Genomic DNA, 18,756 nt, shown 5'->3' on the forward strand with positions numbered 1-18,756 from the left:
GGCAGTTTCCAGCCTTGTATGATCCCTGCACCCCAGCCCCCTTCCCTTAGCCTCCATAGCCTCTGGGGCTTCCTGGGGAGTGGGAGAAGATGGAAAGAGAGCCGAGAGCCTCAGGGTAAGGCAGACGGTTCCTGGGGTGCCATGGGCCTGAGAAGGGAGGAAGGAGGAGGGTTACCCAGGAGGGAGTGGAAAGAGATGAGAGGGAAGGGAGGTGGCAGGCAGCAGGCCCCACTCCTCCACCTGCTGCTCTGCGAACAAAGCCAAGGATGATGCAATCCCGGCCGGGTGCAGCTGAGGCTGCAAGGCCGAGAGGAAAGTGGGCATCCTGGGTGGAGAGGTCAGTGGGCATCAGGGCAGACGCTAGGGGGCCTGTAGATGGCTGACCCTGAATTCCCAGCCCAATAGGTGGCTCCTTCATGTGGTTCCTGGCTTCCTCCCGAAGCCCCACTCTCAGGGTCAGACCCCTCCCCAAATAGTCACAGCTGGAGTCAGACATGATGCAACTAGGACATCATTCCAGGAAGCCTCCTCAGAGGGGAGGGCACCTCCCCATGGGCAGTAGCAGAGATGATGAGAGACCCAGACACTGAGTTGACTCAGAGGCCCCAACTGGGCCCTTCATGAAGCAGCAGGCCTCCAGCCGCAGGTTACTGTCGCTCCTTCTTCTCATCCTGGAGATTAAGGACAAAATCTTCTGGGGAAGGTGGGAGGCGAAAGCTCAGGAGAATGCTACCCCAGGGCCTGTTGCACGAAGTAGCACATATTTATCGAAGACAGACACTGAAGGCACCGGGTCTGGGCCCCCAGTGCCAGGAGGCCCTCATCCCCCTGGGGCAGGAATACTGTCAGCAGTCATCAAGTCAGTGGGGGTGGGAGTGGCCTGAGCGTGGCCTCCACCAGCCCCTGGGGTGTCTGCCTCAGCTCCCCACTCTGCCTGGGAGCCTAGAGAACAAAGGCTTCCCCTTCTCCTTCCACCAAAGAAAGGGGGCTCGTCCCACAAGGGCTATGTGGAGGATGTATCCTGGGCAAGGGTCCTCAAAGGGACAAGGTATTAAATGGGGACAGCAGAAGAGACCTGGAGATATCGTGTTCAGGAATATTTAAACTGTCTCGCCCCACTGCCACCAGACCTGAAGGGACAGCTGGGTGGCCTAACCCAGAGGAGGCCACTAGGTGGCAGGAAAAGCTCAACAATTTACCTGGTGCCACCCGCTTCCACCACCCGCCCCACAGCCCTACCCTCAGCAACCTCTCCTTTCTCCTCCTTTTCCCTCCAGCCACCTCTCTCTGCAGCTTTGGTGACAAGGGCTTGAAGTGGTTTCATTCTGCCTTCTGCCTTTGGGAAGGCAAAAAGCTCAGTCTTTCTTCTCAAAATGCTGCTTGCTAATAATGATAATAAATAGCTCCAGTGGCTATTTATTGAGTGTTAACGAGGTTACAGGCATTTTACATGCATTATCTCATTTAATCACACATGAGGTAAGTAAAGAGACTCAAGAGGAGACAGACTAAGAAAACATAAATGGATTACCCAAGATTATGTGACTACCAAGTGGTGGGGCCAGTACTCAAACCCAGGTCTACAAATGCTGGGCGGGATCCTCCCTAGCAATGTTAACAGTGGATGTAAGGTGAGGAGGAGGCAAAGAACCCATCAGATGCATCTGAGTTTTGTTCGCCATCCTTACCATCCCCTCCCTCACTACACCCTTCAAGATTCTAGGAAGGTGTCTTAGTCTCCAGGTGAGTGTGAGGTTTGAAAAGGTCATCCAAGTGATCCCAGCCCACAAAACCCCTGCTCTGCTGTCCTTCCTCCAGACTCCACATGACATTCTGTGTTCTCTCACCACTTGTGAGAGTTCTCATTCCGTCTGGTTGCCCCCAATTCAGACCCAAAGGTGATTCTACCCAGAGGACCCTCCCCTACTGCCACCTTCCTTCTTGGCCCGTCTTTGACCTACTCATTGTTTTCAGCAAACATGAGGGCATCTCTTGACGTGCTGGCCCAGTGCTGGGTTGTGGGAGCAGAGCAGAGCAGAAGATGAACAAGACCCAGACAGAGCCCATTGTCCAGGCCAAATAAGAGTTTAACATGTCTAGAGCTGGGATGGCAGTCACTTCTACATATGGTGTTCCATTCAAAGAAATAGGCCCACATCCAGAATAAAAGGATATCTATCTCTATTACATTTTTCTTCATCAACACCAGGGCATGGGGGAGCGTGGCCGCTGCAAGGAAGGGGGCGCCGGGAGATGACACCTAATACACAGTGAAAGTCCCTTAAATCTTCCTAACTCTTCACATAGGACATCTGCTACCAGATTCTCCTGTTTCATTCCAAATTTTCTGAATCCAACCCAAGCTCAATCATTACCTTCTCACACTTATTTTTCTCTCCCAGTGTACACCTAACTAGCCTCTCCTATTCTCCTACCTGTCCAATCACCGCTCGATCTGCAGAATAAAGGCCCAGAAACAAAGTCAAGTTTCTGAGGCAGAGGGAAAGCCAGGCCTTGACACCCCAATGGGATGAGATGAGAAGCCCAGGATTTGAGAGAGGGAGTTTGATGCAACTTCTGGTCACTGGACAAAGCCTGTTGACCCTACATCAGCAGCACCTTCCACCCAAAGGGCAGAGATAGCTGTAATTCTCCCTGATGCCATTGGCACCAAGAGGAAGTGGTCCACAGTCCACATACCACCTTTGGAGTATCTTGAGTTACAGCTTTATCACATAATTCACACTCTGACTCCAACCACCAAAACGTCAATCCCTTGAGAAAATTCTGAAGAGTGACATTTTAGTGGCTACCTCCCATACATCAAGCTGACCTGTGTGAAAGGTGAAAATCCAGGTTCAAGGCTGGCTGACTAGAGACCAAGGAAAACAAGCAGCACTCCTACTAAGAGGGCTGATTTCACATTTCTTCAACCACCACCCTCGCACATCTACTCAACTATGCCAGGCCTCGGTACAGGGAGAGAGCTGAACAGGACATGGGCTATGTCCCTCACAGAGCGGAGGTCACAGTCGAGCCAGCAAGCAAATACATGAACAAATATCTCAACAGAGGAAAGAGTATGTGTTTGGCTGGGGAATGGCTGGTGAAAATTCCAGAAGTGACCTTGGAGCAGAACCTTGAAGGATGAGAAAGAGCTTTGAAGGTAAAGATGGTGACAGGTGAGTATCCTCCAGGCAGAGGGGGTGGCATGAGGGAAGGTGGAGTGGCAGGAGGCGTGCCATGATCTAAGAACTTCGAGTCACGCATCATGACCCAAGTGTAGCTCGTGTGGCAGGGGAGGAAAAATAGCCTTGAACGTCCAGTTGAGGAGCTAAGATTTTCTTCTCTATGTTGAAAGTCATCAAAGATTTTAAACTAAAAAAAGTGACCTGAATACATCTTTACTTTAGAAGGACTTTTGAAGAAAAATGCATGATGAAGTCACAGCTTAAACAGGATCAGTGCATAGGATAACATCGCCGTCAAAATTCCCCTTGAAAACCTCTTGGGAGGTGGTTCCATTAGCAATCGACAACCCAGCTAGTGCCTCTTCAGAGCTGGAATCAACTCTCGCACCTTTGGCTGAGCATCAAATGAGAATGGTTGGTCTTCAGAATCCACATGGCACAAATAGGCACTAGAATCTTTATGCACAAGATGATCACACTGGGAGAGGCCAGAGGGAACCAAGACAGAAAATCCACTTTTCCCATTTCTTCCTCAATTGGGGGACACGCAAAGAAACGGAGGAGCGAATCCCCTGAACTATTACCACTTGCTTATAATTGAATTCAAGTATGTTAGATATGCATGATGAGATGTCACTGAGAGGTGAGATAGAACAGCCTTTGTGATAGAATTAAAGTGGGGGTGAAAAGTAGACAGGGAACACAGGAGATGAAACAGGTGGTTTTAGGTTTTGGGGGTGAAGAGAGTGGGAGGTGGTAATTTATTTCAGGCTGTTTCCAAAAGAATGCCTTTCATTCTGTGTCAAGTCAGAGTGGACTAGTACCTATCTTTCCTAGAGAACCTAACCAATCCTCACTAACGTGAATGATGCTGATTTGATGCGATAAACCTATGCCTCTTTTTCAAGAGATGCACAATAACACTCTTGACTGATGGTGTTAGCAAGGATTCCTATGACTGACAAACTGTGTCCAAATAGCAGCCATTAAGGCATTTGAATTGCTGATTCTGAATTAAGCATTTTCCCTTGTAACATTCACAATTCATAGCTTGGAGCACCTTTTCTTCCAAAAGGGAAGAAAACTTTAATCAGGAGTTAATGCTGTCATATTGATGTACTGTTTCATCCTAAAGCTGAGCTGACTGGGGAGTAGGGATTCCCAGACACCCTCCTGGAGGCACTGCTCATCAACCCTCAGAAAACCCAACTCTTGAGAACTTGAGTTTCATCTTACTCTGCATGTTTCCCACTCTGGGGATGCAGAGAAATTGCAGAAAACTCCCCCAAATGTCCAGGGTGGTACACTGGCCTTCTCAGTGGGGAACTTGGTAAGAGATTGGATAGGAAGGTGAAGAGGGGAGCCCTGAGTGGCTCCAAGCACACACAGTTGTCAGAGACACACACCTGGTCTTTTTTTCTCCAAAGAACACAGCTCAAGAGACAATGGGACTAGAAAGGCAAAGGTATGCAGGTTAAACTTATGAAAAAACCTTGACTGCGAGCCTATGTAAATACTAGGAATGACTACGTATGTACTAAGATAAAATATGAGCTCTCCCTAAGCAAAAAAGCCTCACACCAATGCTCCCCAAGGCAAAAAGGCCATAGGCGCCTGGCCCCAGAAAGTCCTCTGGAATTCTCCTGCGCTTCCTAAGGAAGGAGAAGGCAGCTTTGAATGACAACCATCAGACTTGAAATTTTTCCATACCTCTAATTCTGACAAGACCAGTTCTGGGTGTGCTCTGCTTGGCTGAGGTCACAGGGTTCCCCAATCCCCAGGAGTGAGTCATCTGACCCTGGGGAGTATGGTGTGAGGAGTGAGGAGTCATATGAGATGGAAGAGGGACTGAAAAACATACCCCAATAGCATGAAATAATTTCTAAACATTTTTATTTCAAATCTCTTTTCACCCCTCCCCCAAAAGACATGAGTCAGTACAGCAATCATAAAAAGGAGATACAAACACAAGAGTCAAATGTCTCCCGCACTGACACTTACAAAAAACTGGGAATTGTACATGGGGTTCCAAACAGGACCTGCAGCAGCTACTAATGTCCCTTTACAAGAGTCAAACATGCCTATTAATACAATATATACAGACACCCCATTCTGGAACTAATCTACAGGGACATCCCAACACCCACCCCTCAAGCCCCAGAAAAATACCAAAACACACCCAAAGTGCATTTGTTTTGTTTATATCAAAACATCTTTCCCCGCCCCACCCTCAGACCCTCCCACCCCATTTAAGATTGGCCTGCAAGTCTATTTTAACCATTTAGTAATTTTTATAGTTTATGAAAATAAATTATACAGCAACTATTTTAATAAATTAAGCACAAAAAGGGAGAGGAAAGGAGAAAAATTAAATGGGAAAACCCAGGCCACGCTTTGGCTTGGAAGAGGGCAAGGTGGCTGAAGTGGACAGAAGTGGTTGCGGAGGGTGTGGCTCCCCTCTGGCGAAGAATCAGCAACCACCAGAGCCCAGAATGACACCCCTCTTGAGTTTCTTAAAAACAACCAAAAAATGTACAGCAGTGGCTGTGCCACGGGCAGCACCAGTTTGGGCACTCCAATGCCTGGTCTGCCCACAGAGTGGTGCCTGGATCATGCTCATCCCTTGGAAAAGATTCTGGGCCTAACTGTGTGGGGCAGGTCCCTGTTCAAGGGAGCACCAGGGATGAAAGAGTCAGACCAGCCTTCCCGCTCCTCCTGAGCTGGGTAGGGGGCTTAGGACGCAGTTCTGAGCGGGGCTGTGTGGTTTGCGATATCCTGGGTTCCGATCAAGAGTGTCCTAAGCTTTCCTTGCACTCTATCTCCAGGAACAACTACGACCGCAGACCAGCTGCGACCTGACATTCATGTCTTCCCACCATGGCTGGCTGCATTTTGCCTGCCCCTTGATGCCTCTTAGCATGGTGGAGGGGGTGTGGGGGTAACAGTTCCAGGTACCCTCTAAACAAGATGAAATGGGTGTGAAGGCATGTCACAGACTCAGCATGCAGGACTGGCTTCCCAGGAGGTAGATGGGACTGGGAAGGGATGGGAGAGGGGAGGAGAGAGAGAAGACAGGAAGGGAATGGGACAGCACCTATCAAGGTCAAGAAGGATGAAAAAGACAAAGACAACATTGAATCTGCATGTAAAGAAAGGTCTTTCCCTGGCAGATTAGCGTCAATATTTTAAATATAATTCATTACTCTATTTTTCTTACTGCAGCGCCCGAGTCCCCAGTGCCTCTGCCTCTGTGGTCCAACCCCATCTAACTCCTCCCAAGGCTTTGTTCTCCATCTTCTCAAGGCCTCCTGTTGTTTTGTGCTGAGCAAGAAGGCTCCAATGTCAAAACAGGATAGATCATGGGGACTGGCAAACTTGACCTTACCTTCTTGAGCTTTGTGGCCTAATAATCCTATCGCTATCCTGGAGGGGGAAAGGGGGGGGTCACACTTTTCTTTTTTTAATTTTTTTTATTTTTTCTTTTTTAATAAAAAAGGTTTACTCCCCAGGAGCAAATAAATCATTTTGAACTACTGATAAACACTGCTGCAGTGAAAAGAAAGATGGCTACATGTATGCAATAGCACAAATTCAGTGTAAGAACAGCCGTGTTGACAATCAGAGATAAAAATCATTTATCCATTCCCCCCTTTCCCACAGACCAAACCAAGAGGATTCCCATAGGGAAAATGTCTAACTCAAAAGCTCCTCCCTTGGGGACAGGGGTTATGTTATTCTCTTAAAAGTGGAAAACAAATGGCTGGTCTCCCCCCAGTGGAGGTGCTCTCAACACCCCAACTGGTGACAAGACTTCTGCAAATGAAGACGCACACGCACACACACACACATACACACACACACACACACCTTTCAGGCTGACCCTCCAGGAGCCATAGCGCCCTATCCCAGTGCCCAGTCTTCCAACTTCAAGGCTCAAAACCAAGGGAGAGACAGCAGGACAGGGATGGATGAAACCTAAGGGGAAAGTTCCTCCCATCCCCACACCCTCCTGGGCCCTGAGGGCTTCAAGCAGGCCCTGCTCTTCTGGGGGCCGTGGGGTGAGGCCTGAATGGGCTGGCTCCCTAGTCTCTCACACCTGGATCTGGAACCACTAATAACCCTCTTTGCTCCCTAGCTCTTCCTGGATGTGTGGCTATCTCCATATCATTCCCAGCCTTAATGAGGGGACTACATAATCAGCCCAGTGAAAAGAAGGAAAGGAGGCAGAGGAGTAGAAGCCAGGGTGGCAAGCTCCCCATTGCGCCTTTCCTCTTGGTGGCTGCAGTCCTCGGCTCACATTCCAATGAATATCCATTCACTATATATATCTAGGCACAGGCAGACAACCAAGCCAAAGTCATCACCAGTGGTCCCGACCTCTCAGCTGTCACCCACTTACATAGTGCCCACATCAAAGCCCCCACCCTTCTTACTCCTGTGCTCTGATCACAGCACGAGTTTCAAGTAATAGCAAGTTGTAGCAGTAGTTGTCACTAGCTCACAGTGGTTTGCACCATCCTGAGGAAGATTACAGCAGATCGATCACAAATAAGTGAGGGTTACACAGGCAGGGCCTGAGGGTACTGACATCACCCACCCACAACTCAGAAATCAATGAGAGGGCGTCTCTAGAAGTGAGAGCCTTTTCCAGTTTGTGACTTTAAAATACAACCACAAAGGAATAAGTACCCTCAGTAGACTGCATTTCAATTAGCACTGAACAGAAATGGCAAAGGATGGGGTGGGCCCAGCCAGGAGAGATAAAGGGGAAGTGCTAATGATGGGCCAGCTGCTCCTCTTCCCTGTTTGCTTTCTGACCAGGCTGGCACCTCAGCCAACTGCCCACCTCTTCCTCCACATCTCCTGATGGAGCCTGTCTCCTCTTGCACAACTCTGTCCTGTAGCCCCTTCTACTGAGGGAGGACTAGGCTGCAGCCTGCGCTGTGATTAAAGCACAGACAGATCACGAACAAAAGTAAACATCACCCCTCCCAGAAACAGAAAGGACAGGGTGAGGCTGAGCCTCCTCAGTTGGTTTGGATTTGTACCGAGTGCAGGAATTCTCCAACAGAAACCCCTGGTACCACAGGGGGTCCAGGTGCTCTGCCTCCTTCATCCAGGCTGCACTGAAAACAGTGAGGTCCTTGGCCAAAGGCAGGAACCCAGCTGACTTCTGGCTTTGGACTCTACTTTACCATCATAAGCTCTGAACATCCAGACCTAGGTCTAACAACTAGAAAGTTTCGGTCTAGACCGCCACCCTGAAAATGGATTCTTAGGTGCTTCTGCTCTAACTTGAGGCTATGCACTGTTCAGTACACATCAGGCAGATTCCTGCTTTCGTGCTTTCGGTTCATACATTTCCTAGTCACTGTTCTGCCCTCACCTACAACCCAAAGCCTCACTGCCTCAGAGCTTTCCTACACGATCTGGTCTACCCTAATCTTACCCACTCTGAATTTCTTTAAAGGCAGCTTTGATTCTCTGCCACACTGAGTCATTCTCCAATTGATTCATGAGTGGCATTCGCCTAAAAGCTCCCTAAGGCTAGATACACATGCTTAAAAAATAATTTTTAAAATTATGGGTAGTGAAATGGTTTTTTAAAAAAATCCTAGATAGCTGCACATCAGCCACTCAAAGATCCCAATGGATTCCGGACTTCAGGCTCTCTAGTGGCGGCAGGGTGGGATGTGGTGTGTGGCACTTTCTGCAAGATGGCAAGTTAATCTGTACCCTCAAGAGGCAACAGTCACAGGTTAAGCCAATTTCTGGGAGCACAATTTTAACTGGTTGGTAAAACTACCATGGAAGCCAAGGAGAAAAGCAGCACCTCCTGACATCGGAGGTGGGCTGTATTAATGCTACAGAGTTCATTTTGTGGGCCACCTCTTTGGAGCCAAATAGCAGTGCAAGTTTCCTCCCTATTTATTCCATGCAGGTCGTAAGGCAGAAGGCCAATGCTTCCAGATGAGGCAGTCCTATAGATTAACAAGCACAGGGGCCTCACCCTAAACCATCGGGAAACCATGAACCTGACAGCATTATTTATCTCGTGAGATGAGGCAGAAATAAAGCACAAGGGAACCAGAAGAGGCAGTCTAATGGAACACTTACTGCGAAAGAGTAATAAAGACCAAACAGCTCAATTTTCACATCTTAATAGCATACCTTTCCCCAGAGTAACTCTACAGAAAACCAAATTCATAATGTTATATGATTTGACAATGACCTGCTTCAGAAAAAATTAAAGTCCATTGAAAAGCCCTGGAGTTTTTCTCCCTCCTCAGTTTCACCTGGAAGACAGGCAACTCTGAAATCAGCATCTGACAGAATCCCAATGAAAGGAGGGCAAGCGGGATTTGACTCAGGAAAAGGTTTGGGTTGCCAGAAAGAACACAGGAAAATAAAGCCCTTGCTACCTCCTGTCTCAGAAATGGGACGACAGTGATAAGCCTAAAAATATGAGATGTAATGCTCTCCCCCATCCTGATCTAAGGACATCACATTAAGGCTGAGACACTAGAGAGCTCTCTCTAGAAGAATACAACTATGATAGCTTTGTTTCCCACCTGCCTCCACATTTCTTCTCACTAGCCGACAGACATATGGAGGGAAGCAACACTGACTCCTAAGTTACGGGTGCGGTTTGCCATTAAGAATCTGGAGGCATGCTCCATTACCTTTAGCAGCCCGTGATTGGAGCGCTGAACTGCTCAGGTGATGAGAAAAAATACTGCCTTGACAGCTGGCGGAAGCAAAACAAGTGATGTTACCATGACCAGAGTGAAATGTACAGTTATCTTGGGGAATGGACTGAGGGTGGGGAAAGAATGGGGCTAACTTGAGGTCACAGAGCTTAGGAATCAAGTAAATCAAAATGAATCCAGCTTCTATGAGAGGTGATTCTAAATCAGGTTCCTAAACCTGAAAAGGAAAGGATGAGGAGTCACTACTTCCCCCAACAGAGGCCATCTGTCAGTTTCTGTCCAGTAACCTTTTATCCGAGCCCACCCACCTCCTTTCTTTCCTGCTCCTACTGAAAGTTACCCATGCTTAAAGAGAAGCAGATTCTCATCCCTCCGAAACTCCCAACTTGATTTGCACTTCTCCTCTTCCCTTCTTCAAGGTCAATGGTGAAGACTCGCATTCTGCCTTTGGCACCAGCTTCATGACCGACACAGGCAACACCACCCACCCCCTCCTTTGGACCTGCTCACCCTTCACAACACTTCCAATCCAATGGGCACAAACCCCAGCTGTCTTTAAGGTGAGTTTTCCATACCAAGAAATGTAAATATCCAAAACAAAACTTGTGAAAAAGGAACAGTGTTGAGACTTCTTCCAGTTTTCCAAGGAGCTCATCCAGTTCCAAGATGCCACAGGGGCTCGATGTGAGAGGTGGAGCCCCCAAGAGGAGAGTATGGTTGTGTGCTTCTTCCAAGCCCCAGGGTGGCGAGGGGAACCAAACTCTTCGCGCAGAGGATCCCAACCCTTCCTATTCCCTCCTTGTTTCATGGTAGCTTCATTTCATTCTTCAAAACTGGAGCTTGGCAACCAAATCTAGCTTAATAAAAAAAGAAAAAAAAAGAGGGAAAAAAATTAGAGTGGTTCAATAGAGTAGAACCAAAATGGAGTGAAAAAATAGCTTAACCTCTGGAAGTAACAAAGTAAAGCTCAGAAGGAGAAAGGAGTCTGGCTAGCCAAGGACTCCTACAAACACAACACCTGACTGGGGATGTAGCAACAGCCTTTGCTGGAGAAGCCTGAGCAGCCTAGATCCTGGATGCTAAAAAAGGTTCTAAAATAACAAATATATCCTACTATTTTGCCTAACTTCCCTCTTTCCATTTTCCTTCCCCCTTAATTTTCTATCTACTTCCCCCGACTTCTCCTCTAAGGCCCACCTGCTCTAGGGATTAAAAATGGAGCTGAGCAAAAAAAAAAAAAAAAAGGAGCTGAGCCCCTAAAGTAACCCCTTGAGAGCCTGTAGATCTCTGGCTATTAAAGAAGGTTGACATATAATCACAAAGGCCAGGGCACCTTCTACTTTCTGATTTAAGAAGGGCACTATTCAAGCTGTAACACTCCGAGCACCCTGGCATGAAATTCCCAAGGTAACAGACCAAATGGTCCATTCAGAACTCCCAAATTAAAATCAGCTCAACCAACAAGTCATAAAGACTAAATTTTACACTTTAAAGTCCTTTCCCATGAGAAGTATTACTTCCTCTTTTTTAAGGGGCCAGGGTCTAAATCAGGAGCAAATAAAGTATGATGCTTATTCTTTGCCACAGACAATCCCAGTGTCACAGCAAAAAAACAGACCCTGGGAGTTCAGTTCAATCCTTTACCGACACATCACTGCCCCATACACTCATGACAAATAACTACTCTTGGCCTATATCTGATCTTATTATGCCCCTTCCCATCTCAGGGCCTTTCTAAGACCCCTTACCCAGAATACTCTGCTCCTAGATCCTCTCCTGGCTGACTAAATATTCAGATCTCAGCTGAAATGTCACCTCCTCACAGGAGACTTCCCTAATCATCCAAATTTGAGTAGTACCCCACCACTAATCACTAAACTGCACCTAGTTTTATTTTCCTCATAACATGTAAACTAAAATTAACCTATTCATTTATTTACATATTTGCTCTCTGTCTCCCCCTATGAGAACTGCAGTTCAGTGAGAACAGGACCTTTGACTATTTTGCTCAGCACTCTATTCTCAATTTACACTGGAAACACACACACACACACACACACACACACACACACACACGTTAAATGGATTAAAAAATGGAGGAATAATTCCTACGGAAAACCATTCCATCTCTGGACCTCCCTGTTAAAAAAAGGTTCTTCTAAAGTTGGACTGAAATCTAACTCCTTATAACTTATGTCCATTGTGGTCCTTGTCCCACCCCCTGGAACTACACAAAATAAGGTTAATACTCTTCCTTAAGAAAATCCATGAAACAGTTCTTTTGGCTATCAAGTCCCTCTCACCCTGAAACTTCTCTGTTTGTGTTAATCATTTATTCCTCAAATGATGAAGTTTGGAATCCTCCACTATCCCGAATCTCTCTCTGAATGTGCTCCTGTTCACGTGTGTTCCTCTGAGGGCACAGCACCCACAGAAGCAGTGCTCTAACCTAAGGGTCCTAATTACTCCTCCAGGGTGTGGTCCAGTAGATAGGCCTCCCAAATTCCCTTCCACCTTCCCACCCTAAGCTGGACTGTAAAGCCACTGAGCAGAGATATGCTCCTAAACATTAGGGCATTTAGATGTTTTAGAAGACACTTCTGAGGGCATACAATTTCTACATAATTGAAGATATAAGAGGCTGTACACCCAATCCAAGATCTCTTAAGTTAAAACTGCAGGCTCCCAGAGTTACCATTTGCTGATCTCTTCATTCCTTCTCTCATTGTTAGTCCTTCTCTCTATGTTAGCCCTTATTAGCCCGGCCCACGTGCTTTCCCCTCAATAACACAGGAACAAGGCCTTCCAGAGCCAAGAGGAGACACATAGCTGGGTTCACCTTCGCCATGGCTCAAGAAAACCCATGGAACATAAACTCCAATGGTCACTCTCTTGTTATGGAGAGAGGATGGAGAGATTAAAGTTCCCTTTCACTCTAGGGTCGTTGTATGTAAAACCACACTACAAAAATCACTATTCTCTAGCAATTTTGTTCCCTATTCACCTCTACCTTTCAATGTTCATATTAATGTGATTTAAAAGACATTAGAATTCATCTCCAGAAACTAGTATTCCAAGATATTTTATGGGAAACTAAATGAGTAGAGCTCAATTAGTATAGCAAAGGGAGACTAATCTATAGATAAATGAATTCCTTAGTTAATTCACCTATTCTATTGAACCATTTACTTTCCAGTGGCCTGAACGGCAAGCTGTTTTTCCTCCTCCCTCTATGCCAAGCTGTGAGACACAGTGGAGCTCTCACTGAAGTGCATATCTATTGCAATTAAAAGCATGTTTGCATTACCTTTGATGAAGTTTCCTTCCCCTTTGGTTTCCTGCTTTATATGTCATTTGTACAATATCAGGGAGATCAACCAAGGTATGAGAGAAAGCTGCACACTTATCTACACGTGTGTCCTCCTTCATCATATTCAGTGGTTAGCCTGCATGTTACTTGGCAAATATTCTTTAAGCTTTTCTTTTTTATTTGCTCTTCTCCCAACTGGGGTATGCGCCCCTTGGGAGCTCCATTATCAGATGTGGTAACTCTGTGGGCAGATGCCTAGATCGGGGTACACATGCAGAATGGTGGGAGGGTGTGGAGGCAGGACAAGGCCCATACATCATGACAACTGCCCAGGAAGAGAGACAGCTGGACAGTGAGGCAAAGAGCTCATACCCTTGGTGGTGACCAGCAGGGGGCCCCTCGCTACGTGGAAGGTTCTACCTCTTGCTTCTGTTTGGAAATGAGCTGAGCTTCCTTTAGAGACAGGTATACCTCTTCCTGAGGATCATAGTAGTAGAACTTTCGGATATAAGAGATCAGAGGTCTGTGAAAAACAAAAGAGAGATACAGACAAAGTGTCATTTACACAGGTTATAAAAGAAAGACCATCTTTGTTCAACCCTTCCTTCTTTTCAATTCCTATATGGTTGAGACTACACCAAAGACTCTGCTACCCTAACAAAATTCCCACTTTCTCATTTATTATAGTTGTTTCCTTCTCTTCATATAGACTACTGAAGGGAAATACACACACACCTTCCTGCCTTCTGGTTGCAAAGTGACAGTTCTAGAGCTAGGTGCCAAGACACAGGAGAAGCGAAAGGCGGATGCTTGTGAATATTGCCAGGTTCTGTCTGTGCAATCAGCTTGCCGCCCTCCCAAACATTTTTAACTAACCCTCCTCCCTGCCCCGACCCTAAAGACCCCGTCATACTTAGGCAGTGGGAGATCCGGGATGTGATCTATCCGGACGAGCTGTCGGATTCGGAATCTGCAAAGGTGCTGGAGGGATTTGACATTGCTGAATCGGGACACTGGATAGAGCAGCTGAACTGGAGTTGGTGGCAGTCCTTCAAGAATGAAAACCAAGAGAAATATTCAGAGAGAACAATGCAGCTAACTATAATTTCTCTTACGAAAAGAGTCCGGGGAAGGGAAATGGGGCTTCTTCATAGTTCATCTATGTGTTCTGTGCAAAAGCTCCCTTCTACAAAGGACTGCTGACTTCCATTTGCAGAAACACTACTACCATATTTCACACTTAAGAGAATCTCTCCTCCTCAGCGAGGGCCTCCCTAGCATCACTCTTAACACCTGAGGGTCCCACTCTTCAGAACAGCCCAATGAAAAATGGCCAAGGTAGAGACTTTGTGGGGAACCAAGTGGCCAATCCCAGGCCTGAGGCTCTCAGGGAAGGGGAAGAATTGAAAGCATCACTGCTGGGAATGGGAGATACTTGTTTGGTACATCTAGCAGTACCCTGAAGTTGAGGTCTTAAAAGGCTGTTCAGAGGAGTCCCCACTAAATTCCAACTGAGAGGCTGGCAAAGCAAAAGGCAACAGCTGGGATCAAAGTTTACAAGTCCATCACTCCCACCATTCACTTCAAGCCAGAACAATCAGGTTTAGCCACCTCTTATCTCTCACCCTTCTTGCTTCTGAAATTTTAGGCTGGGTACAGGAACAGAAAAAAAAAAATGATATTATTAAAAGAAAAGCAACTATAGCAGCTTGGGCAAGCTGGAATTAGAATTACTCAGTACAAAAGTGCCTGCTGACTGATGTCAGCCAGGTCCAATGGGAGTACCATACTCCTATGTTTCATCAATTATCAGCAGGCTCTATGCTCATAGGGAAATTCCAACCTCTCAAGGGTCAACACCACAGAACGGGGACACCCAGAATAGCAGGGACACTGAAAGAGGTTCAAAGGAACAAAGAATATCCTGGTTTCAATCAACAAGGGGGCTATGAAAAGGGGCTATCTACAATAAGCAAACTGCTCTCACAAAGTATCTGAGCTGCAAAATATTTGAAACAATTAGTTTTCTTAGCCATTGTCATATCAAAAGAAATTCTGTAGACACAATTTGTTGAAAATAAAATATCTACTATTTTTGTAGTTTAATTTCAAGCAGTTTTTAAACTTGTTTCAGGGCATGAGAAGAAAAAATTAGAGCTTGCAGATTGCCTCCCAAAGTCTTTTCATGGTTGTGGACAACTTTCTAAAAAAATAAAATATATATTATACTGTTATTAAACAAGTAAGCTTATCTTAAAAACATTCTCCTCATTTAGTCTTTAGAACTTTACTTTTGAGACAGATACCACTATTATCCCCATTTTACATATGAAGAAATTGAGGCCAACTGGACTTAAAGAACTTGTTCATGGCACAGAACCAAGAAAGCTGGCCTGCCTTGAACACCTGCTGTCTGAGGAAGAGTTTAGCTCATGGAACCTCTCAGCGGGGTTCTCCGTGAGTCTCCCCAGAGCGCGCACCTGTCCTAGGTCTGACAGGGGCTATCCAGGACAGTCGTAGCACCCTGATACATGACCAGCCTTAGTTCCCACCTTCTCACTTCCACCTCTTCAGGCCTAAGGCTTATATTTTGAAGCACTGTCTCCCTCCACCCACGTGGTTGGCCCTCTCCTCACAAACCATTTTAAAAAAATAATTCACACATGGATTTTTCTCTTGAATATATTTAAACTCAAATGGTTTTGAAAACGATTGGGCGTTCGAATGCTTCTTTGAATTTATCCTTTTGCTCACGTTTTTAAAATATTCTTTACTACATTAAACTTTGGCAATCTATGGGGGTTGGCTATAATATTGCTAAATTCAACATGATATTTCAGAGAAAAAAGTAATTTATGTATCTAATTATTTAGTCCCAAAGACACAATAGTATAGGACTTGTGCCTAAAAAGTTCAGGATAATAAGCAGCATATAATTATCTGATTGTTTGCCTACTTGAATTCTAATGACCATATATACTTGCCTATTTAATTGTGTTACTTTTCGCCTTAGGTCCACAAATAGCAATTTGAAACCTGTTAATTCTCCGATATTCTCTGGTGTCAACCTGACCATTAGCTGTTTGCCCTCACATTCAGAGCTCTCACATTTAGAGCCTGTTAACAGAAAAGGTTAGAAATGAAAATAAATCCAAGATAAAACACCAGTGAGTGCAGCTGAAAGGGAGAGGTGAACAGTAGTCATCAGGAACTTTCCTTTGGTCCGCATGCCAGGGCTCTTGGACACAAATCCAGTTACCTGCTACTTCACTGTCATCTCTTCTCCAGCATGGACCAGGGTTAGGGGTGACAAATCAAAGACTTAGGTCTTTCTGCCACACCAAGAGGTTCCCCAAGGACCAGAATTATCCAGCCCAAAATGTCAAAAGTGCTAAATTGAGAGACCCTGGGATATAGGGAAGACATATCACTGGACAAGCAATATAAGTGTAATGATGGTTACAAAAGAGGAAGTAACCAATTTCCTTAGAGTTTTCTAATTCAAAGTGTGATTAAAAAACAAAAGTTATTTTCTCTTCATGCACTTTGCAGATGAAGTCTCCCAACTAAGAAGGACATGTTCAATTTGAGTTCTAGCTCTCCCAGGGTCAGAGGTTTTATGCTAATCCATCACAATCTCTTTTTGAGACTGCTGCCCGGTATTAGAGGCTTAGTTTATAACTCTACAATGGGCCAGACTGAGATGTAATCAGTGACCTCAGATTTGTTATGACCATGTTCCAATACTACAAGAAGCGATAAGGAGAAACCAAGCTCAGGTGCCATCACTTTTACCAAGGGCCCCTCCCCTAGATGCTAATTATTCCATTTATTCTAATTAGTTTCTTTCTGCTCCTTATGTGCCACCAGTGAGAACTTTCCCATTAGTCCTAGGCTTTATGATTCCTATGATCCCTGGCATCCCTTTAACACCAGTCTGGATGCATCTGGCTCTAGAATTGAGCCAGAAAAACCTGACTTTGCATCCTATCTCTGCAACTCAGTATACATCAGTTTCTCAATCTGCTGAGAGGGAGGGAGGGAGGAAGGGAAGGAGAAAAGGAGGGAGGAAGAGAGAGGGAAGGAAAGAGAGAGAGAGAGACTATAATATCCCTTCAAAGGATTTGGAAAGGGTCAAATGAAGTAATACCTGGCCCCTTGTGGGCATTCAGTTATCATCATCCCAAAGTCTGAAAAGACTCTTTTTCAAATCTACTGATTTAAAATTCCTGGTGCAGGTTGACAGAGCTCAACCTAAATGCTACGACTACCTCCCTTCACACCAATCCTCGCTATGAATACGTCAACCTTACAGAATGCCTACACCTTTATGATAAGCAAAGCAGGGCAGCAAACATATGGTGAAGGAGAACACTGGCTTTGCCTTCTTTGTCCCAATCCTTCAAAGAGAGGTCCCTTAGGGTCCAGGACAAATAGTAACTCTGCTCTGTCTTCTCAACTTGATTATATTTTTAAGTGTAAACAGATACCCTACCCATAGCATTCCCCATAGGTCCCAGAAAGATACCTTCTACTAACAAACACAATTGTATCTTCTTTATGTAGTCTCCACAAATCCCAGCAAACTCATGTTTCTGTTTGCTTATTGATGCTTCTTCCCATAACAGAGTGGTGGTAAATAAAGCATAAGATTTGGAGTCAGTTGTGCCTGGGTTTGATTCCTGGCTTCAGCTGAGTTACCTTTAGAGTAATTTCACTTTTGAGCCTCAGCGTCAGTGGCAAAATGAAAACAGTCTTATCTATAAATAATAGACCAATCTATTAGCTAAAAAACTTAGAGATGTAAATAAGAACCTGACAAAGTACCTGGCACATGACAGACACTCAATAAACAGTAGCAATTATTATAATCTCTAACCATTAACAATGTTAAGAATCTTAGTTAAAACTTCTGCAGACAGGGCACATTTGTGGAATGAAGTGAGCTATACCTGAGCAGTTCATGAAGTCATTCAACACTCTACAAGTACATACATGCTCCAGACTCCAGAATCCTCTGAGAGGATTTCCTTGGTTCACTCACAAACAGAGTGTATGAGCCTGCCCTTGTTGACCACTGCCACGCCTTGTACTGAATTTTTTCTTCTTGTACTGAATTTAGCATGTACTATTACCTTTTTTCTTCCTACCTGTTCCCTCTTTGAGGGTATGAGCTCTCCGAGGGCAGAGATGTGGCTTATTTTATACTGAGTTACAAAAATAAATGCTTGTTCAATAAATACTCCCCAAAAGCCACAAACTTTAAAAACTGCTGTGGATAACCAGTGTCACCTCAATAATTTTAATTAAAAAAAAATTGCAACACAGAGCAATTTCAGTAAGAAAGGATTCTAACTTTTTCCTTTAACCAAGTCAACTGCATGAGACCCAACTGTGTTGACAGCACTGAGGCAAATACTAAATGAAGTGAGAATTAATACAGTTCGCACCCTGTCATGCCTTATTTAAATCACCAAGATTATAAAACACATTCCTGTAACCTGGCTCAATCCTGTTACTGATGTTTTGCCTGAGGCTCTCCTGT

The 18,756-nt window shown here is 45.3% G+C and overlaps 1 protein-coding gene across 4 annotated transcripts in view; it reads right to left on the reverse strand.

The window, feature by feature from the left end:
* Positions 1-5,067: 5,067 nt before the first annotated feature.
* SOCS7 (suppressor of cytokine signaling 7) overlaps positions 5,068-18,756 on the reverse strand; it is a 29,293-nt gene continuing 15,604 nt past the window's right edge. For 3 of the 4 annotated variants that reach the window (XM_039873672.1, XM_039873675.1, XM_039873674.1), the window contains 3 exons: positions 14,125-14,260; positions 13,584-13,734; positions 5,068-10,758 (listed from right to left, as the gene is read on the reverse strand). In XM_039873672.1, the coding sequence (XP_039729606.1) occupies positions 13,614-13,734; positions 14,125-14,260 (257 nt within the window). In that variant the 3' untranslated portion in view covers positions 5,068-10,758; positions 13,584-13,613. The remainder of the gene's footprint in view (positions 10,759-13,583; positions 13,735-14,124; positions 14,261-18,756) is intronic. The other variant, XM_039873673.1, reaches the window with a different exon arrangement.

Source organism: Pteropus medius, unplaced genomic scaffold (genome assembly GCF_902729225.1).
Source record: "Pteropus medius unplaced genomic scaffold, Ma_sr-lr_union100, whole genome shotgun sequence".
NCBI lineage: Eukaryota > Metazoa > Chordata > Mammalia > Chiroptera > Pteropodidae > Pteropus > Pteropus medius.